The sequence below is a fragment of the Indicator indicator genome, chromosome 38 (genome assembly GCF_027791375.1).
Source record: "Indicator indicator isolate 239-I01 chromosome 38, UM_Iind_1.1, whole genome shotgun sequence".
Taxonomy (NCBI): domain Eukaryota; kingdom Metazoa; phylum Chordata; class Aves; order Piciformes; family Indicatoridae; genus Indicator; species Indicator indicator.
This window is the reverse complement of record NC_072047.1, coordinates 3,092,862-3,120,299: the sequence shown is the minus strand read 5'-3', so window position 1 is coordinate 3,120,299 and position 27,438 is coordinate 3,092,862. Positions and strand designations below refer to the sequence as shown.

The window sequence follows — 27,438 nt, the reverse complement described above, 5'->3', positions numbered from 1 at the left end:
GGCTCTAGTCGCTCCTGCTGCACGGGTCCCGGGCCGCGGAGCTCCCCTATCCCCCACCCCCAACCCCCTACCCCCACCCCCAACCTCACCGCTCCACCCCTAACCCTCTCCCCTCCACCCCCAACCTCTCCCCTCCACCCCCAGCCCCCTACCCCCCACCCCAACCCCCTACCCCCCACCTCTCCCCTCCACCCCCAACCCCCTATCCCCCACCCCCAACCCCTCCCCTCCACCCCCAACCCCCTACTCCCAACCTCCCCCTCCACCCCCAACCCCCTACCCCCAACCTCTCCCCTCTACCCCCCTCTCCCCCTCCACCCCAACCCCCTATCCCCCACCCCCAACCCCCTCCCCTCCACCCCCAACCCCCTATCCCCCACCCCCAACCCCCTACCCCAACCTCTCCCCTCCACCCCCAACCCCTTATCCCCCACCCTCACCCCCTCCCCCTCCCCCAACCTCCCCCCTCCACTCCCACCCCTTTCAACCCCTCCCCCCCCCCCGGCCCCCCTCAACCCGGTCCCCCCAACCTCGATCCTCCCCCCCCCCCCTCCGAGCTGGGTTTCGGTTTCTGGCTCTGCCTTCTGCTGGAGCAGAATGGGAGGAGGTGGAGCTGGGAGGGGTTCCTGGGGGGGGCGGGGGGAGGTTCCCTGCCTCAGTTTCCCTCCCCTGCCGCAGGTTGTGCCTCAGGGGCTTGCATCGGCTCCACTCGGCTGGTTGTGGATTATTAATGGAGTTATTAATAGCTCTTAATTGAATTATTAATTGGGGGGAGTGGGGGAGGGGCAGGGGGGGTGGTGAGGAAAAGCTTCTCCCCCGGAGGGGGTTTGATCCTGGGGGGATCCCTGCTGGAGGAGAAGGGGAAGTAGGCTGGAAGTGGGACTGGGAGCTGAGAGGGGTCAGGGCTCAGGCAGGGGAGCCCAGGGCTGGAGGAGGTCAGGGAAGAGGGAGAAGGGAAGAGGGAGAAGGGAAGAGGGAGAAGGGAAGAGGGAGAAGGGAAGAGGGAGAAGGGAAGAGGGAGAAGGGAAGAGGGAGAGGGGAAGAGGGAGAGGGGAAGAGGGAGAAGGGAAGAGGGAGAAGGGAAGAGGGAGAAGGGAAGAGGGAGAAGGGAAGAGGGAGAAGGAAGAGGGAGAAGGGAAGAAGGAGAAGGGAAGAAGGAGAAGGGAAGAGGAAGGAATGGAGGGAAGGGAGAGAGGAAAGGAAGGGGAGGGGGGAAGGAAGAGGGAGGTTGTAGCCAGGTGGGGGTTGGGCTCTGCTCCCAGGCTACCAGCACCAGAAGGAGGGGACACAGCCTCAAGCTGTGCCAGGGGAGGTTTAGGCTGGAGGTGAGGAGAAAGTTCTTCACAGGAAGAGTAATTGGCCCTTGGGATGTGCTGCCCAGGGAGGTGATGGAGTCCCCATCCCTGGAGGTGTCCCAAAAATCCTTGGCTGTGGCACTTGGAGCCAGGTTTGGGTTGTCAAGGAGGCCTTAGGTGGTAGGTGATGGACTTGGTGACCTCTGAGGTCTTTCCCAACCTGCTGGGTTGATTCTGTGATGATTGATTCTGTGTGGCTGGGGCAGCTCTGCCAGCAGGAGCCTGGGGAGCATCTCCCCTGGCAGCTGGGACTGAGCCTCTCTGCTGCTGGCCCCAGGAGCAGCACTCCCTGCAGCGGCAGCAGGAGGAGCTCCACGCAGCCCTGCGGAGGGTGGTCCGGGAGCACCGGAGGAAGATGAGAGCCATGGACTGGGAGTGCAGCAGCCACAGCCTCGGGAGAGGTGGCCCAGCAGGGGAGGAAGTCGAATTGATTAGTTAGGGGTGGGTGATCGGCTGGGACTTGGTGATCTGAGAGAGCTCTTCCAACCTGGTTGATTCTGTGAAAAGGAGGAAGAGGAGGACAGAGCGTGGGGAGGAGAGCAGGGGAGTGGGGGTGGGGATTTGGAGGTGGTCCTGGTCAGGGTGCTGTGGTCCTGCCCTGCAGCCCAGGGGAGGAGAGCAGGGGGTCTGGGCAGGAGGGGTTTGGAGGTGGTTCTGGTCAGGGGGATGGGGATTGGAGGTGGTCCTGGTCAGGGGGCTGTGGTCCTGGTCAGGGGGCTGTGGTCCTGCCCTGCAGCCCAGGGGAGGAGAGCAGGGGGTCTGGGCAGGAGGGGTTTGGAGGTGGTCCTGGTCAGGGGGATGGGGATTGGAGGTGGTCCTGGTCAGGGGGCTGTGGTCCTGGTCAGGGGGCTGTGGTCCTGGTCAGGGGCTGTGGTCATGGTCAGGGGGCTGTGGTCATGGTCGAGGGGCTGTGGTCATGGTCAGGGGGCTGTGGTCCTGGTTGAGGGGCTGTGGTCCTGGTCGAGGGGCTGTGGTCATGGTCAGGGGGCTGTGGTCCTGGTTGAGGGGCTGTGGTCATGGTCAGGGGGCTGTGGTCATGGTCAGGGGGCTGTGGTCCTGCCCTGCAGCTTGGGAGTCAGTGGTGTGGAGCATGGAGCAGAGCCACCTGCAGGGGAGATGCCAACTCCTCAAGCAGCAGCTGGGCCAGCAGCACCCCCTGAGGGCCAGCAGCACATCCTGAGGGCCAGCAGCACATCCTGCAGGACCAGCAGCACATCCTGCAGGACCAGCAGCACATCCTGAGGGACAGCAGCACATCCTGCAGGGACAGCAGCACATCCTGCAGGACCAGCAGCACCCTCAACAGGGCCAGCAGCACATCCTGCAGGGTCAGCAGCACCCCCTGAGGGCCAGCAGCTCTCCAGGCACCACGGGAAGGGGAGGTGGGAGCCAGCAGCCCTGAAAGGCTTCTCCAAAGCCCTCTCTGGGCTCATCCTGCTGCCCTGCCTTGGCCCAGGAGACAGAGGATGAAGCAGTTCCAGCAGGTCCTGCTGGAGGAGCTGGGGAGGCAGCAGGCTGAGGCCAGACCAAGCCAAGGGCTGCCTGAGCCTCTTCAAGGAGGACCTGAAGGGCCAGGAGGTCAATGGGCAGAGGGAGAGGACCAAGCAGGTAGAAGCAGCTGGCAGAAGGTTTCCCCTGCCTCCAGCACTACAGCCCCAAGAAGTTGCCAGAGATGGCTTTTGGGAAGGGGACAGTGGCTGGGGCTGTCCCCTGGCAGGTCCTGCAGCAGGAGGAGAGGAGGCAGAGTGCTGAGGTGCAGCAGCTGCAGGCAGAGAGCCTCCTGCCAGAGCTGGAGCAGATGCAGGGTGCCACATTCTGCTGCAAGTGGCCACCTCAGGGGCTTCCCACAGCTCTGCTTGAGCATCTCCCTTCCCACCTCCACCTCTCCTCTCCCAGAGAGGATGAAGCTCTTGGCAGAGCAGGAGAGGAGGCAGCTGGAGGAGGAGCACACCATGGAGCTCAGCAAGTGGAGGCAGTGGCTGCAGGCACACAAGGAGGTGAAGTCCTGCAGCCCACAGCAGCTCCTGGAGGAGCTGAGAGATCCTGCAGGCCACAGCAGCTCCTGGAGGAGCTGAGGGATCCTGCAGGCCACAGCAGCTCCTGGAGGAGCTGAGGGATCCTGCAGCTCACAGAACCTCCTGGAGGAGCTGAGGGATCCTGCAGGCCACAGCAGCTCCTGGAGGAGCTGAGGGATCCTGCAGCCCACGGCAGCTCCCGGAGGATCCTGCAGCCCACGGAGTAACTGAGAGGTCCTGCAGGCCACAGCAGCTCCTGGAGGAGCTGAGGGATCCTGCAGCATCTCCTCTTCCCCTGGCCAAGCTCCTGGGATGCACTGGGAGCTGCTCTCCCTGCTTCAGCTCCCCCTGCCCTTCAGCAAGGTGGACAGGACCTGGCACTGCTGCTTTTCTTCACCCTGGGGAACTCTCTGCCAGCCCAGCACCCAGAAGGGCTGCAGAGTGCCCTCCACAGCAGCACCAGGGCCACCAACCTCTTCCACCTCTCCTCTCCTGATGCCCCACCATGGATTGCTGAGGAGCAGCTGCCTGGGGACCTGTCCCAGGGACTGAGGGACCTCAAAGGCAATGTGAGGAGAAGCTGCCCCAGGGACCAGCAGTGGAGCAGGAGCTGGTTTGGATCCTAGGGGTGCTCAGGACCACCCTTGCCCTGCTGGAGGGGCTTGGGGCTCACCCTCACCCCTTGGGGACATGTCCCCACTGGTCTTGAAGCTGTGAGGGAGCTGCTGCTGGTGGTTCCCATGGGGATGTCCCCTCAAGGAAGTTCCTCTTGGTGCCTCCTTGACTTTGAAACTCTCCTCTTGTGTCCCCACCTGACCCTGTGCCCCCAGCCTGTGCCCCTCAGGCCAGGAGCCGGCAGCCAGCTCTAGACTCCACTTCTCCATCCAACCCCAGTGGCCTCACCAAGGCTCTTGACCCACAGCCCATGGCCCAAGGAGCTCCACTGAAGCTCAGCTCCACTGAAGCTCAGCCTGAGCCATGCTGGGAGCTCCTCCTGGGCCAAGCTTGACCATGCCTGGGGACCACAACTGATCTCACCTGAATGATGCCAGCAGGACCAAGCTGGTCCAGCTGGTCCAGCTTGGTCCTGCTGGCATCATTCAGGTGCAGGAGGTGATGGTGAAGCACTTCTGGGCCACCTCTCCCTGGGGACCTGCCTTGCTCTGGCTGCTCCTGGGGTTCACTTTCACCTCTCCCACTTTGAAGGCCTTCTTCTGACCCCCACCTCACAAGTTCCATCCCCAAAGTCTGTAGAAATTCAGAGGAAGTTTAAGCTCAGTTAAAAACCAAAACAAACCAAAACAAAACAAAAAAACACAAAAGAAAGGTGAAAACATTCCATGGGATGCCCACCAGAGGGAAAACTGGGAGAGGGGAAGAGTCCACAAACTGGGAAGGACACATGGAAGAGGCCTTGGTGGTGGTGGTTCAAGAGTCAGGTGGAGGAACTCCACAAGCTGAAGGTGGCTCAAGGATGGCAGGAAGCAAGCAGGGAAGGACTGACTGCAGCTGTCCACCTTGCAGGGAGATCCTTGATGGGGGGGGAAAACTCTTCCTGAGGTGCAGAGAGCAGTAGGACTTCCCAGGAATGGTGTTGGGAAGAAGGAAGAGCCACAGAGGTGGTCCAGAGTGAGCAGCTGGGGAGCTGAGCTCTGTCCTGTGGGTTTGTTTTTTTTTTTTGGGGGGGGGGGAGGGAGGGGGTCACTTGTCCTGTGTTATGATGACATCAGAGAGGTCCTCTCTGCCCTCCAGCTTCAGATTCTGGGAACAGAAAAGCAAAGCTGAGGATGAGATAAGGAGACTTGGATCTCCTGGGAGGCTGAAGGTCTGCATGATGGGGTCCAGAAGAACCCCAACCCCTTCTGTCACAGGATCCCAGCATGAGAGGAAGGAGCTCTGGAGCTCATCCAGTCCAACCCCCCTGCTCCAGCAGGGCACCCACAGCAGCTTGCCCAGCACCACAATGCCCAGGGGGGGTTGGAAGCTCTCCACACAAGGACACTCCACAACCTCTCTGGGCAGCCTGCTCCAGCCCTCCAGCACCCTCACAACAAACAACTTTCTCCTCCTCTTCACATGGAACCTCCTGGGTGCCACTTTGTGCCCCTTGCCCCTTGTGCTGTCCCTGGGCACCACTGAGCAGAGTCTGGCCCCAGCCTCTTGCCCCCCACAGCTCCTTTAGCTCTTGCTGAGCATTGCTCAGCTCCCCTCTGGGGCTGCTCTTCTGCAGGCTCTCAGCCCCAGGGCTCTCAGCCTTTGCTCTTCCCGGAGCTGCTCCAGGCCCCTCAGCAGCTTCCCAGCCTGCCCTGGACTCTCTCCAGCACTTCCCTGTCCCTCTGCAACTGGGGAGCTCCTTCAGCCCCCCGCCCCCCTAGACTAAGGCCTCTCACTGCCAGGGTCTGGCACACCCAGGAGCTCAGCCCTCTGCTGCCAGACCCCAGGACACGGCAGGACAGACAGCAGGGAGGCTGCTCCCAGGGCCTGACCAGGAGCTGTCACCTTCCAGTTCACAGCCTCAGAGAACTGTCAGGGTTGGAAGGGACCTCAGAGCTCATCCAGTTCCAACCCTCCTGCCACGGGCAGGGACACCTCCCACCAGCCCAGGGCCTCATCCAGCCTGGGCCTGAACACCTCCAGGGAGGAGGCAGCCACAGCCTCCCTGGGCAGCCTGTGCCAGGGTTCAGCTGGGTTATGCTCACTGTGAGGATCAAACTGGGATCTCAGGCTGGGATGGAAGGCAGGAAATGAAGCTGCTCCCAGTGCCTTCCACTGTCCCCAGCACACCCCCTGGGGACATCCAGCACACCCCCTTGGGGACACCCAGCACACCCCTGGGGACATCCAGCACACCCCTGAGGACACCCAGCACACCCCCTGAGGACACCCAGCACACCCCTGGGGACATCCAGCACAGCCCTTGGGGACATCCAGCACATCCCCTGGGGACAACCAGCACACCCCCTGGGGACATCCAGCACACCCCCTGGGGACACCCAGCACACCCCCTGGGGACATCCAGCACACCCCTGGGGACACCCAGCACAGCCCCTGGGAACATCCAGCACAGCCCCTGGGGACACCCAGCACATCCCCTGGGGACATCCAGCACAGCCCTGGGGACATCCAGCACAGCCCCTGGGAACATCCAGCACAGCCCCTGGGGACACCCAGCACAGCCCCTGGGGACACCCAGCACACCCCTGGGGACATCCAGCACACCCCTGGGGACACCCAGCACACCCCTGGGGACATCCAGCACAGCCCTTGGGGACATCCAGCACTCACCTTCTCGTTGGCCAAATGCAGGAGGCAGGCAAAGGCCAAGGGGACAGAGAGCTCCTGAGCCATTTGGGCAGGCAGCCTGGAGAAGGGAAGGGAAGGCAGGAAGGGAGGAGGGGCAGAGCCCCCTGCAGCCTGCTGGCGGGGGGAATAGCTCAAGGCCCAGGCCCCCAGTGAGCAGCTCCTGCCCTGGGATCTCTCCTCTCTGCCATTCCCCTCCCAGCAGCAGGGAATCTGCCAAGCTAAAGGTCACCTGAAGCTCCTGCAGTGGAAGGCCAGGAGCAAGAGGAGATTTTACCTCCCTCTCATGGTTCAGTGAGATGCACTGATGGAGACTGATGGGGCAGGGGGAAGGGAGCTCTGGAGCTCAGCCAGTCCAACCCCTCTGCTCCAGCAGGGCACCCACAGCAGCTTGCCCAGCAGCACAATGCCCAGGGGGAGTTGGAAGCTCTCCACACAAGGACACTCCACAACCTCTCTGGGCAGCCTGCTCCAGCCCTCCAGCACCCTCACAACAAACAACTTTCTCCTCCTCTTCACATGGAACCTCCTGGGTGCCACTTTGTGCCCCTTGCCCCTTGTGCTGTCCCTGGGCACCAGTGAGCAGAGTCTGGCCCCAGCCTCTTGCCCCCCACAGCTCCTTTAGCTCTTGCTGAGCATTGCTCAGCTCCCCTCTGGGGCTGCTCTTCTGCAGGCTCTCAGCCCCAGGGCTCTCAGCCTTTGCTCCTCCCAGAGCTGCTCCAGGCCCCTCAGCAGCTTCCCAGCCTGCCCTGGACTCTCTCCAGCACTTTCCTGTCCCTCTGCAACTGGGGAGCCCAGAACTGGGCCCAGGACTCCACCTGTGGCCTCACCAGGGGAGAGTAGAGCAGGAGGAGAACCTCCCTTGCCCTGCTGGCCACACTCTTCTTGATGCCCCCCAGACACCATTGGGACCTTTTTGGCCACCAGGGCACCTTGCTGGCTCCTGGGCAACTTGCTCAGATCCCCTCTGGGGCTGCTCTTCTCCAGGCTCAACAGCCCCAGCTTGCCCCAGCTCAGCTGAAGTTTCTTCCTCATCTTCAGTCCAACCTTTCTTAGGGCCTACCTCTGATGCAGTTCCTGTGTGATGCTGCTCAAGGTCTTCTCTCCTGCTACCACTGATTTGTCCTCCTCTTCCTCTGCATCTTCCTCCTACTCAGCAGAAGGACAAGACCCTGTTCAAACTTTGCTCCTCAGCTTTCAGAGCCAAACCACAGTAGGTGGCACTCAGCCTGTCCTCAGACACCACCCCATGGGAGCAAGGAGAAAGCAACTGCTGCTCAGCCTGGCCAGGGCTGCCTCTGCAGGGCCTTCTCCCAGCCTGGGGCATCTGGTTCCCTCTGCACTCACCTCTGCTGCATCTTTCTTCTCAGTCAAGAGGCCCCACATGTTTTTCTTCAGGTGCTTGATGTCAATTTTCTTGGCTGTCTTTGCATACTGGATCCTGAGCTTGTTGACCTGGGCACAAGATGTGCAGGGTCAGGGGAGGGTCACCAAGCAGCACCACAGCATGGCTCAGGTTGGAAGGGAGCTCAGAGCTCATCTCCTCCAACCTCCCCACCATGCCCAGGGACACCTCTGAGCCAGACTCAGCTGCTCAAGGCCTCATCCAGCCTGGCCTTGAACACCCCCAGGGAGAAGGCAGCCACAGCCTCCCTGGGCAGCCTGTGCCAGACTCTCACCACCCTCACACTCAACAACTTCTTCCTCAGCTCCACTCTAACCCTGCTCTGCCTCAGCTTCAAACCATTCCCCCTTGGCCTGGCTCTGGACACCCTCAGCAAAAGTCTCTCTGCAGCCTTCCTGCAGGATCCCTTCAGGTCCTGGCAGGCAGCTCTGAGGTGCCCCTGGAGCCTTCTCCTCTCCAGGCTGCACACCCCCAGCTCCCTCAGCCTGTGTTCACAGCAGAGCTGCTCCAGCCCTGGGATCATCTTTGTGGCCTCCTCTGGCCTCACTCCACAGCTCTGTGTCCTTCTCCTGCTGGGGACACCAGAACTGGAGGCAGGATTGGAGGTGAGGTCTGAGCAGAGCAGAGCCCAGGGGCAGAATCCCCTCTCCTGCCCTCTGCCCACACTCCTCTGGCTGCAGCCCAGCTCACAGCTGCCTTTGGGCTGCAGGAGGGCACTGCTGGCTCCTGGGGAGCTGCTCAGCACCCAGCACCCCCAAGGCTCTTTCTTCAGGGCTGCTCTCAACCCACTCTGCACCCAGCCTGGAGCTGTGCCTGGGGTTGGCCCAACCCAGCTGCAGAAGCTTGCACTTCTCCATCCAAGACTGGCTCAGCTCATCCCACTTTGGGCAGGGATGAGGAGGAAGATTTTGCCCAGCCCTTGCAATCCCCAGCTGCTTGGGTTTCCATCTCTGGGGTCTCCTGGAGGGTCTTTTTTTTTTGCCCTCTGATTTCACTCAGCTGGATCTGGATCTGGGCTGCTCTCAACTCACTCTGTACCCAGCCTGGAGTTGTTGTCTGGGGCTGGCCCAAAGCAGCAGCACTGTCCTCACAGGAACAACCAAAGCATAGTTCTGCCTGAGGGTCAGGACTGTCCTGCTGCTCCCCTTGTGGTTTCTAAGTCCCTCCTCTCCCCCAAGGCTTCCCCAGGGAGTGAAGTCTCCAGCAGGAAACTCAGGAGATCCTGCACCAGGGAAACTGCTCTCAGAACCTCCCAAGGGGTTGGAGAAGCTTTGCTCCCGAGTTGCCCAGGGAGCAGCCATGAGTCCCTCACCTTCTGGGGCTCAGGAATGAGGTTCAGCTCTCCATAGGTTGTGAGATTGACTCTGCTGAGCTCAGCACCTTGCCCTTCAGGGTAGGCAGGCAGGTTGAAGCCCTCTGCCTGGCCTGTGCAGTGAGCAAAGTCATTGTCATCGTCGCTGTCTGCAGCCTGCCCAAGAAGAGACACAGCAATGAGGACACCCAGAGACCACCTTTGAGGAGCCAGAGATGTCCTGCACTGGGGAAGGTGGGGAGACATCACCACCATCCTGAGAGGTGGGCATGGAAGAACACTCCTGGAAGGTGTTCTTATTGCCCATAGCACTTGGGCTGGGCTAAGGCTAAACAAAGCTAAAGGGGATCTGGAGTAGAGACATCAAAAGCCACTTCTGCACCAGAAGGTAACAAGGGTTGAAGGCTCTTCTGCCAAGGAGGGACCAAACTTGTCACAAACACACTCAGTGGCCAGCAATGGCCTGGCAGGAAGCTGAAGCTTTAGAAGAAATCTACTTCAATGGGTCGGGTTGGAAGGGACCTTAAAGGTCATCTGCTCTAACCTCCTGCCATGGGCAGGGACACCTCCCACCAGCCCAGGCTGCTCAAGGCCTCATCCAGCCTGGCCTTGAACAACTCCAAGGGAGAAGACACAGCTCCTGAATGACTCCCACCACAGACCAAACCCAGGTGACATAGAAATGTCCTTGCTGCAAGTACCTGCAGGGCAGGGCAGAAGTTGGAGGTATCATTGGGGTTGTTGTAGTCGTAGTCACCGATCCCAGCCCTGGGCTCCAAGGAGCTGCCTGCAGCCAACATCCTGGAGATCTGCAGGGGTCAGGAACAGGATCACAGCTCAGAGGATGTAAAGGGTGGAAGGGACCTCTGGAGAGCTTCCAGTCCAAGCCCCCTGCCAGAGCAGGAGCAGAGAATCCAGCACAGGGCACACAGGAACACATCCAGACAGGGCTGCAAAGGCTCCAGACAAGGAGACTCCACAACCTCTCTGGGCAGCCTGCTCCAGGCCTCTGGGAGCCTCCCAGTGCAGAAGTTCCTCCTCCTGCTGAGCTGCAACCTCCTGTGCTGCAGTTTCCATCCAGTGCCCCTTGGCCTAGCCCAGGGTGCAAGTGAGCAGAGCCTGGCCCCTGCCTCCTGTCCCCCAGCCCTCAGCTCTTGAGAGACATTGAGCAGATCCCTCTCAGCCTTCTCCTCTCCACACTCACCACCCCCAGGGCTCTCAGCCTCTCCTCCCCAGGCACTGTTCCAGGCCCTTCAGCATCCTTGGAGTCCTCCCTTGGACTCTCTCCAGCAGATCCCTGTCCCTCCTGAACTGGGGAGCCCAGAGCTGGATGCAATATTCCAGCTGTGGCCTCAGCAGGGCAGAGACAACTCCAACTCCAAACACTGCCCCAAGCAATGCTTGCACCTTGCTCCTTCATCACGTCCCCTTTTCCCAGCCTTCTCCTCCTCCTCCTCATGGACCAGCCCTCTGTCAGTCCCCTCCTAAAGCCACCTCAGCATCCACAAGCAGGTTGGGTCACTGTTGATGCATTTCCAACCTTGAGGAACATCCCTGGAGCATTTGGAGAGCAGGTTTGTGATGGAATCCTGGCCAAGAGGCTTTTAGAGAAGACTCTTACCTTAATATCTGGCTTGAGAAACATCTGGAAAATATTGCCAGGATCATAGTTGAAGTCTGGAGGCAGTGTGGTGCTCTTGGAGTTGTTACTGTCCTGAAGGGATCTGGCCAGAGTGACAGGTGCCTGAAGAAGGAGACAGATACCATCAGCTGCCCCCTACTCAGAAGATTGAGGCACTAAAAGGTGTTTGGAACTTAGTTTGGTGTCCAAAGAAAAGCAACATAGCTGGGGAAGGGTCTGGAGAACAGGGCTGGAGGGGAGCAGCTGAGATGTTGAGCCTGGAGAAAAGGAGGCTGAGAGGAGACCTCATTGCTCTGTCCAGCTCCCTGAGAGGAGCCAGGTGGGGGTTGGGCTCTTGTGCCAAGGAACAAGGGACAGGACAAGAGGAGATGGCCTCAAATTGTGCCAGGGTAGGTTCAAGTTGGCCATGAGGAACAATTTCTTCCCCTTGAGGGCTGTCAAGGCCTGGCCCAGGCTGCCCAGGGCAGTGGTGGAGTCTCCATCCCTGGAGGGGTTTCAAAGCTGTGCAGATGTGGTGCTGAGGGCCAGGGGTTCGTGGTGCCCTGGGGCAGTGCTGGGTTAAGGGCTGGACTTGATGATCTTCAAGGTCTCTTCCCTCCAAAATGCTGCTGTGATTCATGAAGCCACAAGAGAGCAGGAGGAGGCAGGACCTCAGCACCTACCTTGGTCTCACAGAAGTCCCTGTTGAAGTCAATGCTCTCATCAAAGCCTATCTCAAAGGGTTTCTTTGCACTCCTGCTCTTGCTCTGTCCTGGAATCTGAGCAGTAGCTGCAGGAGGGAAGGAAAATGTCAGGAGCTTTCCTTTTGTTAGGGGAAAGTTCCTTTTGTGAGGGGAAAGCAGTGGGTGTTGCTCTGGGCTTCATGCTTCAGAGGGGTCAACATCCTCTGCAGGAGGAACCAACCCTGCCCCCAGCACTCAAGCTGTGGCCTCCCCAGTGCCCAGCCCAGGGGCACAATCCCTGCCCTGCTCCTGCTGCCCACACCATTGCTGCTCCAGGCCAGGCTGCTGCTGCCCTTCTTGCCCACCTGGGCACTCCCTGGCTCCTCTCCAGCTGCTGCCACCCAGCACCCCCAAGGCCTTTCCCAGCAGGTATTTTGCAGCCTGGAACCTTCCTGGGGTTGTTGTGCCCCAAGGGCAGGACCCAGCCCTTGGCCTTGTTGAATCTCATCCCCTTGGCCTTGGCACATCCACCCAGCCTGGCAGCTCTCTCTGCAGAGCCTCCACCCCTCCAGCAGCTCAACTCTGCCACCCAGCTTGGTGCCAGCTGCAGATGTGGCTGAGGGAGCCTTGATCTCTTTGTCCAGATCATTACTGAAGGCATTAGAGAGACCTGGCCCCAGCCAGCATCAAGCCCTGGGCCGTACCACAGCTGCCCAGATCCCTGCTCCCTCTTTATATTCCCATTCCAAACGATTGATTAAACTTCAGTGCCTTAACCTCCATCCATTTCCTCCCAGGAGCTGCAGGACCTCGTGCTTGAGCTGTCCCCTCCCTGTGCAGCTCAGCTGCCACCCCAGCAGGCCCTGGGCACCTCTGCAGGCTGCTGCCTCCAGGTACCTACCCCTGTGGTGAGGTTTGAAGCGCCAGTGCTCGGGGCCAGCCCACAAGGAGAGCGTGCTGGGGCTGAAGTAGGAATATTCCCCTGGCTTCATGGAGAGGTGCAGGCTCAGGATGCCAATGTCTCCCTCTTCCAAGCTCAACACCTTACCTCTGGAAGGAGGAGAGATGCTGCTGAGTGCTCTCCCTTCTGTGGCACACACCAGACCTCTTGAGCTGGGGGGTACCTGAGCTGGCTGCAGGCCATGAGGCTGCTGTGGAAAGCAGGGCTGGGGTTTGGCCCAGGGGCAGGGGGGAAAGTGGGAAGGAGTGAGCAGGAAAGAAGTCACTCCAGGGAGAGGTGGATATGGAAAGGTCCTCTTGGAGGGTAGAGAGGTTCTTGTGAGCCTGGAATGGGTTGTCCAGGGAGGTGGTTGAGGCTCCATCCCTGGAGGTGTTTGCAGCCAGGCTGGATGAGGCTCTGGCCAGCCTGATCCAGTGTGAGGTGTCCCTGCCCATGGCAGGGGGGTTGGAACTGGCTGAGCTTTGTGGTCCCTTCCAACCCTGACTGATTCTATGATTCCATGATGTATTCCTGCATGTGGCCAAAACTGGAGTGGAAAGCAAGCTACAGCCAGCTGGGAGAGAAAGACCTGGAGCTGCTGGAGAGGAAGCCACAAAGATGGACAGAGGGCTGGAGAACCTCCCCTGTGGGGACAGGCTGGGAGAGTTGGGGCTGTTCAGGCTGGAGAAGAGAAGGCTCCAGGGAGAGACCTTAGAGCTGCATTTCAGTATCTGAAGGGGACCTGCAGGAAGGCTGGGGAGGGACTGTTCAGAAGGGCCTGGGGGGATAGGCTGAGGGGCAGTGGTTTGAAACTGGAGCAGAGGTTTGGGTTGGACATCAGGAGGAAGTTCTGCACTATGAGGGTGGTGAGACACTGGCACAGGCTGCCCAGGGAGGTGGTTGAGGCTCCCTGAAAACATTCAAGTTCAGACTTGACATGGCCCAGGGCAACCTGCCCTAGCTGGAGGTGCCCCTTGCTGAGTGCAGGGGGTTGGACAAGATGACCTTGGAAGGTCCCTTCCAACCTGATGCAGGCTGTGCAATGTGCCCCCAGTGAACCCCAGTCCCTCCCTCCCCCTAGGGAGCAGCCAAGGTGGATTCTCAGTGACTGCTCACCTGTAGCTCTGGTCGGTTGTGCCAAAGGTGTTGAGGTTTTCCTGGAATTCCCCAAGCTGACTTCTTGCTGCACCCCTGGGGGAGTCTGAGCAGAAGCTGCTCTCAGGCAGGGCAGGGGCAGACTCCTCCAGGTCGATGTCCACCTCCCCGTTGACATCAAACACTTCGTCACTCCTCTTGAACTTCTCCAGCAGGGCTGACACTGACTGCAGGAGCAGGAGAAGGGCTCAGGACCACACAGTGCAGGCCATCAGTGTCCCCACAGCACAACAGCCTCAAAGCCTGGGGTCACTGGTGGGCTCCTCACCCCAAGAAGGACCTTGAGGGCTGGAGCAGGGCTAGAGAAGGGCAAGAAAGGTGAGGAAGGGTCTGGAGAAGAAGGCTGGGGAGGAGCAGCTGAGGGAGCTGGGGAGAAGGAGGCTGAGGGGAGACCTTCTGGCTCTGTCCAGCTCCCTGAGAAGAGGCTGGAGCCAGGTGGGGGTTGGGCTCTTGTGCCCAGGAACAAATGACAGGACAAGAGGAAATGGCCTCAGGTTGCCCCAGGGCAGGATCAGGTTGGCCATGAGGAACAATTTCTTCCCCTTGAGGGTCGTCCAGGCCTGGCCCAGGCTGCCCAGGGCAGTGGTGGAGTCTCCATCCCTGGAGGGGTTTCAGAGCTGTGGAGATGTGGTGCTGAGGGCCAGGGGTTGGCATTGCCCTGGGGCAGTGCTGGGTCAAGGCTTGGACTTGATGAGGGCAGCAGGAGCAGGGCAGGGATTGTGCCCCTGGGCTGGGCACTGGGGAGACCACAGCTTGAGTGCTGGGGGCAGGGTTGGGCTCCTGGCTCCAAGAAGGACCTTGAGGGCTGGAGCAGGGCCAGAGAAGGGCAAGAAAGGTGGAGAAAGGTCTGGAGAAGAGGGCTGGGGAGGAGCAGCTGAGGGAGCTGGGAAGAAGGAGGCTGAGGGGAGACCTTCTGGCTCTGTCCAGCTCCCTGAGAGGAGGCTGGAGCCAGGTGGGGGTTGGGCTCTTGTGCCAAGAAACAAGGGAAAGGATCAAAGGAAAGAACCTGAAGTTGCCCCAGGGGAGGTTTAGGTTGGACATGAGGAGAAACTTCTCTCCTGCAGGAGTGGTCAGGGATTGGCACAGGCTACACAGGGAGGTGGTGGAGTCCCTGGAGGTGTTCAAGAAACCTGTGGCCATGGTTTGGTGGCTGTGGTGTTGCTGGGCTGCTGGTTGGACTGGATGAGTTCAGAGGGCTGTCCCAGGCCAAACCATTCTGTGGTTCTATCATCCTGTGGACCTCCAAGGTAGCTTTGGAGCTGAGCACAGAAAGAAGCACAGAACTGCCTCACCTACCTCATCATGGCTTTCAGCATCCCACTTTGTGAACTGGAAACCAGCCAGGGAGGAGCAGATGGGACGTTTCTCAAGGCATTTTTCAAGCAGGGCTAGAGACAAGGGGAAGAAATCAGTCAGAAGACGAAGCAACCAAGAGCTGAACCCAGTGCCTGGTCCAAAATCAGTCCTGGAGCCACGCTGCAGGCAGCTCTTCTGGCACCCAGGGCAGCACAGGGCTTGCTGCAGAAGCATTTTGGTTCAAGCAGGGCAAGGGCAGGGTCCTGCCCATGGGGAGGAACAAACCTGCAGCAGCACAGGGGAGGGGAGACCTGCTGGGAAGCAGCTCCAAGGAGAAGGAGCTGAGAGTGCTGAGGGACAAGAAGGTGCCCAGGAGCCAGCAATGTGCCCTGAGGGCCAAGAAGACCTCAAGGGTGTCCTGGGGGGCATGAAGAGGAGTGTGGGCAGCAGGGCAAGGGAGGTTCTCCTGCCCCCACACTCTACCCTGGTGAGATCACATCTGGAATCCTGGGTCCAGTTGTGGGCTCCCCAGTTGCAGAGGGACAGGGAAGTGCTGGAGAGAGTCCAGGGCAGGCTGGGAAGCTGCTGAGGGGTCTGGAGCAGCTCTGGGAGGAGCAAAGGCTGAGAGCCCTGGGGCTGAGAGCCTGCAGAAGAGCAGCCCCAGAGGGGAGCTGAGCAATGCTCAGCAAGAGCTAAAGGAGCTGTGGGGGGCAAGAGGCTGGGGCCAGACTCTGCTCACTGGTGCCCAGGGACAGCACAAGGGGCAAGGGGCACAAAGTGGCACCCAGGAGGTTCCATGTGAAGAGGAGGAGAAAGTTGTTTGTTGTGAGGGTGCTGGAGGGCTGGAGCAGGCTGCCCAGAGAGGTTGTGGAGTGTCCTTATGTGGAGACTTTCAAAAGCCATCTGGATGTGTTCCCTTGTGGCCTGCCCTAGGGGACACTGCTCTAGCAGGGAGGTTGGACTCAGTGATCTCTGGAGGTCCCTTCCCAACCCCCACCACTCTGATTCCATGATTTGGGTTCCATTTCTCAGCAGAAAGGGAGAATGGCAGAGGCTGCCCTACATGCAGTGATCTAAACCCTCCAAAGCTCTTCTTGTTTCCAGCACCCAGCTGACAGCTGCAGCAGAATCAGAGCAGTGGTGCCATGGGGGAAGCCAAAACAAAAGCCCAAATCCCAGCACTCTTGAATGGGTTGGGTTGGGAAGGATCTGCAAGGGCATCTGGTTCAAAGCTGCCTGCCACAGGCAGGGACACCTCCCACCAGCCCAAGCTGCTCAAGGCCTCATCCAGCCTGGCTTTGACCACTTCCAGCCTTGCAGCCTCCACAGCTTCTCTGGGCAGCCTATTCCAGAGCCTCACCACCCTCCTGAGGACAAATTTGCTCCTAATGTCCAATCTCAATCCAGCTTCTTCCAGTTTGAAGCCTTCACTCCTGCTCCTGTCACTCCAGGCCTTTGTCTAAAGTCCCTCCCCAGCTCTCCTGCACCCCCCTTCAGGTACTGAAAAGCCACCAGAAGGTCTCCCTGGAGCCTTCTCCTCTCCAGGCTGACCAACCCCAACTCTCAGCCTGGCCTCACAGCAGAGCCCTTCCAGCCCTGCCAGCATTCCTCTGGCCTCCTCTGGTCCCTCTCCACCAGGTCCCTGTCTGTGCTGAGGACTCCAGAGCTGCCCCAGCACTGCAGGGAGGTCTCAGCAGAGCACAGCAGAGGGGCAGAATCCCCTCCCTGCCCCTGCTGCCCACACTGCTGGGGATCAGCCCAGGCCAGGCTGGGACTGGGCTGGCAGTGCTCAGTGCCAGCTCCTGTCCAGCTCTGCACCCCAAGCACCCCCAACTCCTCCTCAGGGCTGCTCCCCAGCTGTGCCTGCACCCAGCTCAGTCCAGCTGGATCAGACTCAGTGAGGACACTTGGAAGATGCAAGAGCTGGAAAGGGCTGGATGGGCCCCATGCTCAGCAGCCAGCAGCACTCACCCTTCAGTCCTGCAGCTGCCACTGGCTCAGTGCTGGGTGCTGTCAGTGTGGCTGCAGCAGGCAGAGGCACCAGCTTGGAGTCAAAGAGCAGCTCACTCTGGCAGCCTGAGGTGTGTGTCCTGCTGAGGAAGACACCAGCTGTGCTGCACTGGTCAAAGGCTGCAGCTGTCCTCTGGAACATGGGATCAACCTGCAGGAAGGAGAGAGTCAAAGGCTGGAGCAGATGGAGAAGGTCTCAGCAAAAGGAGAAGGCCCCAGGAGGAGTCTTCTGCCAGCAGACGGCTCACAGCTGCCCCAGCCAGGAGGAGAACACCCGAGGAGGAGCTCAGAGGTGAATGTGAAGGGCAGAAGCCAGGAGAGGAGAGCAGAATCAGGAGGAGCTCTCCTAATGGAGACATGAGGCAGATGAGGTGAGCTCTCCTTTCCCCCAGCAGAGCTCAGGGGCTCCAGCAACCATCCTCCACCCACCTCACACCTGTGGCTGGCCTCGGGGCGGTCGATGCTGCTCACGTCCTGTGCGATGGTTTTGAAGCTTCGTTTGCTCTTCTTCAGAGCTCTCTTGGCAGCCTCAGGAGCTGTGCTGGCTTCTGAGAGGAGAACAAGTTGTGCTTAGAAAACGTGGTGACATAGCCTGGGATAGGCTGGCAGAGCCTGCACTGGGGAACAACAACCTCCTGCAGCAGCACAGGGGAGGGGAGACCTGCTGGGAAGCAGCTCCAAGGAGAGGGAGCTGAGAGTGCTGGGGGACAAGAAGGTGCCCAGGAGCCAGCAATGTGCCCTGGGGGCCAAGAAGGCCTCAAAGGTGTCCTGGGGGGCATAGAGAAGAGTGTGGGCAGCAGGGTGAGGGAGGTTCTGCTGCCCCTCTGCTCTGCCCAAATCTGAAGGCCTGGGTCCAGTTCTGGACTCCCTAGTTCCAGAGGGACAGGGAAGTGCTGGAGAGAGTCCAGGGCAGGCTGGGAAGATGCTGAGGGGCCTGGAGCAGCTCTGGGAGGAGTAAAGGCTGAGAGCCCTGGGGCTGAGAGCCTGCAGAAGAGCAGCCCCAGAGGGGAGCTGAGCAATGCTCAGCAAGAGCTAAAGGAGCTGTGGGGGGCAAGAGGCTGGGGCCAGACTCTGCTCAGTGGTGCCCAGGGACAGCACAAGGGGCAAGGGGCACAAAGTGGCACCCAGGAGGTTCCATGTGAAGAGGAGGAGAAAGTTGTTTGTTGTGAGGGTGCTGGAGGGCTGGAGCAGGCTGCCCAGAGAGGTTGTGGAGTGTCCTTGTGTGGAGAGCTTCCAACCCCCCCTGGGCATTGTGGTGCTGGGCAAGCTGCTGTGGGTGCCCTGCTGGAGCAGGGGGGTTGGACTGGCTGAGCTCCAGAGCTCCCTTCCCACTCTCATCACTGTGGGATTCAGGGTTCTGTACGCAGTGTGAGAAGCAGACCCAGTGAGCAGGAAGCTCCCCAGCCAGCTGTTGATGAGCACAAAACCCCAACAGCTCTGGGCTGAGTGCTACATTTCTTTTTCTTGCCTATTTTACCTTAACAGCACAATTTTGGTTTCTCAGCAGAGCACAGCAATGAGTGGGGCACTTTGAGCATTCCAGATGGGTCAAGTCCCTGACTACAGCACTGAGCCCCAAACTGATGTTCTCCACTCAACCCTTCCTGCTTCAGCACCAAAGAAACCAAGCTGGGGATCTCCCAGGCTTGGAAAAGTGAAGTCATAGAATCATAGAATCAGTCAGAGTTGGAAGGGACCACAAGGCTCAGCCAGTTCCAACCCCCCTGCCATGCCCAGGGACACCTCACACCATCCAGCCTGGCTGCAAACACCTCCAGGGATGGAGCCTCAATCACCTCCCTGGACAACCCATTCCAGGCTCTCACCACTCTCAAGGGGAAGAACTTCTTCCTCACTTCCAGCCTGAATCTCCCCACTTCCAGCTTTGTTCCATTCCCCCCAGTCCTATCACTCCCTGATAGCCTAAAAAGTCCCTCCCCAGCTTTCTTGTAGCCCCCTTCAGATACTGGAAGGCCACAAGAAGGTCACCTTGGAGTCTTCTCTTCTCCTGACTAAACAACCCCAACTCTCTCAGTCTGTCCTGGCAGCGGGTGGCACAAAGCGCTGTGAAATTCAGGGGTGCTGTGTGAGACTTCACTGCTCTTCCATGGAGGTGGAATGAGAAGAGCTTAACAGAGAAGGAGGGAATTCAGACCTTCCTCTGAGCTGTCCATGTTGTTTGTAGGTGCCACATCCTTGCCCAAGCCTCCAAGAACCTTGTAGGTGTCTGTGTGGATCACGTCCACCCGCGCCGAGTAGATCTTGGCGCTGGCGTCCAGAGTGCCAGCGGCCAGCTGGGAGGAGGAACAAAAGGTGTGGGGGGAAAGTGAGGAAGGAAAAAAAAGTCTCACCTAGAATCAGGCAGTTGTTTGGGTTGGAAAAGCCCTCTAAGATCATCCAGTCCAACCATCAACCCAACACCAGCATGGCCACCAAACTGCAGCCCCAAGCGCTGCGTCCCAAAGCTCTGGAGAGCAAGGTGCAGGCAGGGTCGAGATGTGGCTGCTCAGGAACAGCTCAGCTGGCTTCTGGGGGCTCTTGGAAGGGATCACACCACAGAGTATGTATCCCATGAGCCAGCAATGTGCCCTGGTGGCCAAGAAGGCCCCAGTGGTCTCCTGGGGAGCATGAAGAAGAGTATAGCCAGCAGCATGTCAAGGGAGATTCTCCTCCCCTTGTACTCTGCCACCGTGAGGCTACAGCTGGAGTCCTGGGTCCAGTTCTGGGCTCCCCAGTTGCAGAGGGACAGGGAACTTGCTGGAGAGAGTCCAGGGCAGGCTGGGAAGATGCTGAAGGGGCCTGGAGCAAAGGCTGAGAGCCCTGGGGCTGAGAGCCTGCAGAAGAGCAGCCCCAGAGGGGAGCTGAGCAATGCTCAGCAAGAGCTAAAGGAGCTGTGGGGGGCAAGAGGCTGGGGCCAGACTCTGCTCACTGGTGTCCAATTCTTACTCTGATCTATCCTGGATCAAAATCAGGCCAGGAGCTGCCCGCACTGACTCCCTTTCTTTTCCAGCCTTGCCTTGGTACTGATTGCACCACTCAGTATTTACCTCAAGGCCTCCCAAGTCTCTCTTTGAACCTTCTGAATTACCATAAGTGAAAGAATTCAGCTTTCAGTTGAATCCAAGAGGATTCAACACCCAGAGCTGCTGTGAAAAGAGGCTGTGCTGCCTCTACCAGATGTTTTTAGTGGAAGCGATCAGCTCAGCTACCTTCAGAGGTTTGTCACTGACTAAAACCTCAGGAAACAAACCACCACCACAAGCAGATTCCTCTCACCTTGAAGTCAGTCCCTTCAGATTCCTTCTGTTTCAGGATTTCAGTCATGTAGTCTATCAGGTGTAAGCCAAAGGCATTCTTCATGGTGATTTTCTGAAAGAGAGCACAGCTCAGAAGTGATCCCCTGGCAGAGGACCCCTGGCAGAAGACTATGAACCCCTCATCCCCCAGCAGGACCCAGGGGATGTGCTCTGGGCAGCCTCCTGCTTTGTCACTGCAGGCAAAGCAGCAACAGAAGCCCAGATCTGGCCACGGTTTGTACTTAAAGAGGGCCTGGCAGGGGAATAATCCCACAGCCAAAAGCTCCAAGGAGTTTTAAATCCCTGCTGGCCTTGCAAGCAGTGCCAGGGAGAGGTGGTGAGAGAGAAGCCAGGACAAGGAACCCTCCCTGGGGCAGCACAACTCACATTCTCTGCGGAGAGCTTGATGCAGGTGTTGTAATGTTCTGCAATCTGAGCGTTGGTCCATCGCAGGGTCTCTTTCAGCCTCTCCTCTGCCTGCCTGGGGGACACAGGGTGGGTTGGGGACCCTCTTCTTCCCCACACAGTCCTCCTCCTCCCTGTACCCCCCATACTCTCCCTCAGTGCTTCACATTGGGCCCAGCCGTGCCTGGGCACAGGGGAGGCAAGGCTCAGTGACAATTACCATAGAGGTGGGAGGAGAAGGGTCTGGGTTTGGGTGTTGTGGGTTCAAGTTCCATGAGCCCCCCTGCAGGAGATGCCACAGTGACCATCTCCCACCGCTACACTCCCAAGGAGCAGCTGAAGCAGCACACAAGCAGAGCTGACATCGTGGTGGCAGCAGCAGGTGAGGCCTGGCTCTGACAGCAGAGCTCTGAGGCAGGGAGGGGGGTGGGAAGCTTCTATGGTGGTCCTGACGTGCAGGGGATGATCCTGGTGGTGTTCAGCCTCTCCAGGCAGGTGGCTGGCTGAAGGCCAGAAGAGCAGGTGAGGAGCTGCTTGAGGTAGCCACTGTGGCCTGTGGCCCAGGAGCTTGATCATGGAATCAGAATTGTCAGGGCTGGAAGGGAACTCAAGGCTCATCCAGTCCCAACCCCCCTGCCATGGGCAGGGACACCTCACACCACAGCAGGTTGCTCACAGCCACCTCCAGCCTAGCTGCAAAAACCTCCAGGGATGAGGCTTCCACCACCTCCCTGGGCAACCTCTGCCAGTCTCTCACCACCCTCCTGGGGAAGAACTTCTTCCTGACATCCAATCTGAATCTCCCCATTTGTAGTTTTTCTCCACTCCTCCTAGTCATTACCTGATGCCCTCTAAAGTCCCTCCCCAGCTTTCCTGTAGGCCCCCATCAGATACTGGAAGGCCACAATGATGATCACAGTGATGACAGCAATATGGCCAGCAGGTCCAGGGATGTGGTCACTCTCCTCTGCTCAGCACTGGGGAGGCCACAGATTGAGTGCTGGGGGCAGGGTTGGGCTCCTGGCTGCAAGAAGGACATTGAGGGCTGGAGCAGGGCCAGAGAAGGGCAAGAAAGGTGGGGAAGGGTCTGGAGAAGAGGGCAGGGGAGGAGCAGCTGAAGGAGCTGGGGAGAAGGAGGCTGATGGGAGACCTTCTGGCTCTGTCCAGCTTCCTGAGAGGAGGCTGGAGCCAGGTGAGGGTTGGGCTCTTGTGCCAAGGAATAAGCAAAACGAGAAAACAGCCTCAAGTTGCATGAGGGAAGGTTTAGGTTGTATGCCAGGATCCATTTCTTCCCGTAAAGGGTTCTCCCAGGCTGCCCAGGGCAGTGATGGAATCTCCATCCCTGGAGGGGTTTAAAGCCACCAGGATGCGGTGCTGAGGGAGGTGGTGCAGTGCCACTGGCTCAGCAGCAGTGGTGGATTGTGAGCTCTGGGTGAGCTACTGGACTTGATCTCCAAGGTCTCTTCCAAGCTCAGCAGTCCCCTGGTTCTGTGATTCTGAGTCGGTGCTGCCGAGCTGGACAGCAGCGCCTCGGCGGCTTGGGGACCCTCCTCCTCCTCCCTGTTCCCCTCTCAGCCCCTCACACCTGGCTGTACCTGGGCTCAGGTAAGGCATGGCCGAGCAGCGAGCCGCTGCTGCCGAGCTGGACACGGTGCTTCGGGGACCCTCCTCCTCCCCGCATCCCATTTCCCTCCCCCGGACCCAGCCGTACTTAGGCAAGGGGGAGGCGATGCCCAGCGGCGAGTTGGTGGCGCTGAGCTGGATGTCGGCGACCTTCGAGCGCCGGCGCTGCCGCCTCTCCCGTTCATCGTCGTTACCGGGGCAGTTGGCTAACACAGGGGTGCCGCTACAGCTGGTGCTACCGAGTGACCGCGGCCCGGGGGAAACGAAGGAGTCGGAGGATCCAAGCCGCGGGGTCCCCTCCGTTCCGCTCATCCCCACGGCGGCGCCGGGACACGCTGGGGCGGGGACACCCCGCGCGAAAGACCAATCACAGCGGAGCTCTGCAGGCGAACGACCAATCGGAAAGGCGAGAGCAGGCCCCGCCCCCGGCGGTTTGAATCGCTGCGCGGGGCGGCAGTGCGCATCCGCGGTCAGTAACGGCCGCGTGGGGCGGGCCCGCGGCGGGGTCCGGGTTGGAGCTTTCCGGGGGGCTCCCGAAGGCCGTCCGGGCTTGGCTCCTGGGTTGTGTCCTCAGGGTCTTATCTGCTGTTGGGGCTAGCCCTGGATTGTTTGGCACCTACGGAGCTCGGCTCGCAGGAGGAAGAGCTGCCGGAGTCGCCCTGCTTAGGTAGCCCACGGCTGCTGCCTGCCCTCCGCGCTTGTTCCTCGGAGAGGAAGCCGAACCTTGAATGCTGGCTTCGGTCTGGGGGCCCTCACTCCAAGAACGCTGGAGTGTGTCCAGAGAAGGGCAGTGAAGCTGGTGAGGAGTCTAGAGAGCAGGTATGGTGAGGAGCAGCTGAGGGAGCTGGGGGTGTGGAGCCTGGAGAAAAGGAGGCTGAGGGGAGAATTGCTCCCTGCGATTCCCTGGAAGGAGGCTGGAGCCAGGTGGGAGATGCTCCCTTGTCCCCAGGAACAAGGGACAGGTGTGTCGGTGTGAGCTGAAATTCCGCACCTCCCCCCCCCCACCCCCCCAAGTAACCAGGCTAGCCCAGTCTGGAAGCAAATGAAGGCTGTATTTACAAGCAGAGTCTAAAATCTACGATGAAATGCAATGAATATGTACAAATATACAAAATTCACAACATTTACAAATATATACAATCAACAGGAAAAGCACAACCGATCTCCCTTTGCTTGCTCCCAAAGGGGCCTCTCTCTCTCCCAGGAGCTTCCCCCCAGCCCCCCCTGGACAGAGAAGCAGAGTTAGTTAAGCAGAAAGTTGTTAACTTAGCTGCCAAGGTCAGTGTGTTATCTTCAGCCAGAAGAGAAGAAGAAACAGCAGCCAGACAGCCCAGCAACTGCCCCCACTGCCGAACGCAGAATGTGCAGAGTGCCTACTTTGTTTTGGGTAATAGTTCTTAAACATTTCTATCTATCCAATGGAAGTGTTTAGAACAATCGTTATTTTGCTTTCTTACACCCAATAGTGACTTATTTACACTCTTTCACTTTCTCTGTTCTGAACTTTGCAAGGAAAAAATTAAAAAGACAGTTTCAAACCATCACAACAGGACAAGATGAAATGGCCTCAAATGTGCTTTGGGGGTTTGCAGCTCAGGAGGTGCTTCCTAGGACCACAGAAACGCAGCACGGAAGGGGCTTCTTGGGATCATCCGGTCCAAGCCCTCTGCTAAAGCAGACCCCCCTTCCCCCAGCAGCTTGCCCAGGATTGCAATGGCCATGAGGGGCTGGAAGCTCTCCCCACAAGGACACTCCACAACCTCTCTGGGCAGCCTGCTCCAGGCCTCTCTCCCTCTCCCTCTCCCTCTCCCTCTCCCTCTCCCTCTCCCTCTCCCTCTCCCTCTCCCTCTCCCTCTCCCTCTCCCTCTCCCTCTCCCTCTCCCTCTCCCTCTCCCTCTCCCTCTCCCTCTCCCTCTCCCTCTCCCTCTCCCTCTCCCTCTCCCTCTCCCTCTCCCTCTCCCTCTCCCTCTCCCTCTCCCTCTCCCTCTCCCTTCCTCATCCAGCCTGTCCATGAGTGAGGAATGCTTTGATACCTGCCCTCAAATCACAGAATCCCCAAATCCCAGCATGGCTGGGACAAAGAGGACTTGGCCTGATGCCTGCAAACGCTTTGGCTGCACAGCTTGGGATGGCAGGCATGGAATGGTGGAGGTGGGGAAGGGAGCTCTGGAGCTCAGCCAGTCCAACCCCCCTGCTCCAGCAGGGCACCCACAGCAGCTTGCCCAGCACCACAATGCCCAGGGGGGGTTGGAAGCTCTCCACACAAAGACACTCCACAACCTCTCTGGGCAGCCTGCTCCAGCCCTCCAGCACCCTCACAACAAACAACTTTCTCCTCCTCTTCAAGTGGAGCTTCCTGGGCTCCAGTTTGTGTCCACTGCCCTTTGGTTTTTATTGACTAAACCTCAGGAAACAAGCCACCAGCATGAGCAGGCAGAATCCCCCCAGACTCCTCCTGTTTCAGGGTTTCAGTCATGTAGTCTATCAGGTTTGAGCCAAAGGCATTCTTCGTGGTGGTTTACTGAAAGAAAGCACAGCTCAGAAGTGATCCCCTGGCAAAGGACCCCTGGCAGAAGACTCTCAACCCCCTCATCCCCCAGCAGGACCCAGGGGATGTGCTCTGTGCAGGAAAAGCCTCTCAGGTCATCCAGTCCAACCCTCAACCCAACACCACAAAGTGCCATGTCCCAAAGCTTTCTTCTGAAAGCCGCTTGGAGAGCGAGGTGCAGAGCAGGGGGCAGGATGTGGCTGCTCAGGTACAGCCCAGTTTGTTCCTGGAGTCTCTTGGAATGGGATCACACAGCAGAATATGAAAACCATGAGGCAGCAATGTGCCCTTGTGGCCAAGAAACCAAATTAGATCTCCTGAGTGTGGCCAGCAGCAGGGCAAGGAAAGTTCTCCCTTCTGCTCTGCCCTACTGAGGCCACATCTGCAGTCCTGGCCTTGAACACCTCCAGGGAGGGGACAGCCACAGCCTCCCTGGGCAATCTGTGCCAGTCTCTCCTCAACCTCACTGCAAAGAATTTCTTCCTCATCTCCAGTTTCAATCTCTCCTCTCCCAGCTCAAAGCCATTGTCCCTCATCCTGGCACTCCCAGTCCTTGTCCAAAGTCCCTCCCCAGCTTTCTTATAGTCCCCTTCAGGTACTGCAAGGCTGCTCTCAGGTCTCCCTAGGACCTTCTCCTTTCCAGCCTGAACAACTCCAACTCTCCCAACCTGTCCCCACAGGGGAGGTTCCGCAGCCTCTGCTCATCTTGGTGGCCTCCTCTGGACCCTCTCCAGGAGCTCCAGAGCCTTCTTGTGCTGGGGGCCCAGAGCTGGAGGCAGTGCTGCAGGTGGGGTCTGAGCAGAGTAGAGCAGAGGGCAGAATCCCCTCCCTGTGCTGCTGCTCTCCCTGCTCTGGATGCAGCTCAGCACTCAGCTGGCTCTGGGCTGCCAGGGACCATTGCTGGCTCCTGGGCAGTTTGTCACCACCTGACACCCCCAAGGTCTTTTCCTCTCCAGCCACTCCTCACCCAGCCTGGATTTGTGCTTGGAATTGTCCTGACCCAGGTGCAGGAACCTGTACTGGAAGGGCTGCTCTGAGTTCTCCGTGGTGCCTTCTCCAGGCTGAACAGCCCCAGCTTTGAGTCCATCCCCACAGGGGAGGCTCTCCAGCCCTCTGCTCACCTCGGTGGCCTCCTCTGGACTTCCACGTCCAGGTTGCTGCGGTTTGATCTTCAGATTTCTTGCCTGCTCTTCCAGCCTGAGCCACTGGATGGGGCAGGAGACAAAGATGCGGTTTGGCCTCGGCCACATTCCTGCAGGGAGTTCACGGAGCGGCCAAAGGGATCGCTGCCGTCGGCTCCCTCCTGCTCTGCCTCCAGCCCCCCCAAAACCGGCTACAGAACCCACCTGGGGTGACTGATGTCTGCTCCTAAGCACTGCTCATGGCCCACAGCACTTCTGGAAGCCACAGAAGATTTTTTTTTTTGGAGGCACAACCGCTCTGTAGATCATTTTTGCCCCCAAATAACTCTGAGCAAAGGGATCTGCTCCCTGCCATTCTGCTGCTCCACTTGGGCCAAACTAAACTTGGAGGTGGCCTCAACCCCCAGGCTGTGCTTTGAGATCTCTTCCAGGGAGCTTCCTGCTGGAGCTTTCAGTGGCCTCTGTAAACAAATCAATATCTGCAGCTCTGCACCAGAAAGGGAAAGGGGCTGTGAAGGGACTTGGGAGGGAGTTTAATGTCCAAATCAATTCTGCTGTGGCAGGAGCAGCAGCAGCAGCAATGTGTGAAGTGTTTGATTATTCTCAGCCTTTGGTGATGCTGATGGAGATGAGGAATATTCCCACTCTTGTATTTCACTTGGAAATTAAGGGAATGGATCATTCAGTGACAGGAATGTTTACAAATGGCTGCTCCCCCCCTTCCCAGAAGCTTTCCCTCCCTCCCTCCCTCCCTCTCTCTCCCCAACAACAATAAATCACTGGCAGGACTTTGGGACCAACTTTGATGTGGAGCACGGAGCTGCCTGTAGCTGTTTGCTGCAGGATGTGTTCCTGACAGCCTCCGTGTGCTGGGATTCTGCTCTTCGAGGGGAATGCCTGAGGCTCAGGCAGGCTTTGAGAGCTTGGAGGAATGTCAGGAGGGGAGCCTGGCTGTCCACCCACCACCACCAGCAGCTGCTGCTGTGCTTCTGGTACTTTTCCACCTGCCTGCACCCTGCTAGGGTTTGTGGGCAGCAGGATGAGGGTTGGGCAAGATGTCCTTTGAGGGTCCCTTCCACCCCCAAAGCATTCTGTGACCTCTGACTGCAGACAAGTGGGGGTGGGAAGTTGAAGAGAGGAGTAGGGAAGGGGGGGAAGTGGTCTTGTGTGGTGCTGCAGCTGTCCTTATGGGCTTGAAACCTTTGCTGGCCACGTCTGCCTGAGCTGCTCAGCAGGTCCCAGGGGTGGGATGTGCTGATGCCTTTGGACCCACAACAGCAGTAGCATGGCAACAGGGAGCTTCCTCAGCTGCAGGGCTAAAAATAAGAGCTG

General features: G+C 58.9%; 1 protein-coding gene across 1 annotated transcript; it reads right to left on the bottom strand.

The window, feature by feature from the left end:
* Positions 1-2,249: 2,249 nt before the first annotated feature.
* Positions 2,250-22,611, bottom strand: NCAPH (non-SMC condensin I complex subunit H). The gene is made up of 19 exons (XM_054396598.1): positions 22,505-22,611; positions 20,776-20,869; positions 20,369-20,461; positions 19,248-19,386; positions 17,522-17,640; positions 17,054-17,243; positions 15,083-15,174; positions 13,748-13,953; positions 12,593-12,741; positions 11,692-11,798; positions 11,009-11,131; positions 10,089-10,196; positions 9,388-9,543; positions 8,018-8,125; positions 7,734-7,819; positions 6,656-6,731; positions 5,076-5,131; positions 4,409-4,457; positions 2,250-2,363 (listed from the first exon to the last, which is right to left on the bottom strand). The coding sequence occupies exons 3-19, from the start codon at positions 20,450-20,452 to the stop codon at positions 2,250-2,252; spliced, it is 1,962 nt and encodes a 653-aa protein (XP_054252573.1). The 5' UTR covers positions 20,453-20,461; positions 20,776-20,869; positions 22,505-22,611.
* Between the last annotated feature and the right edge of the window lie 4,827 nt (positions 22,612-27,438).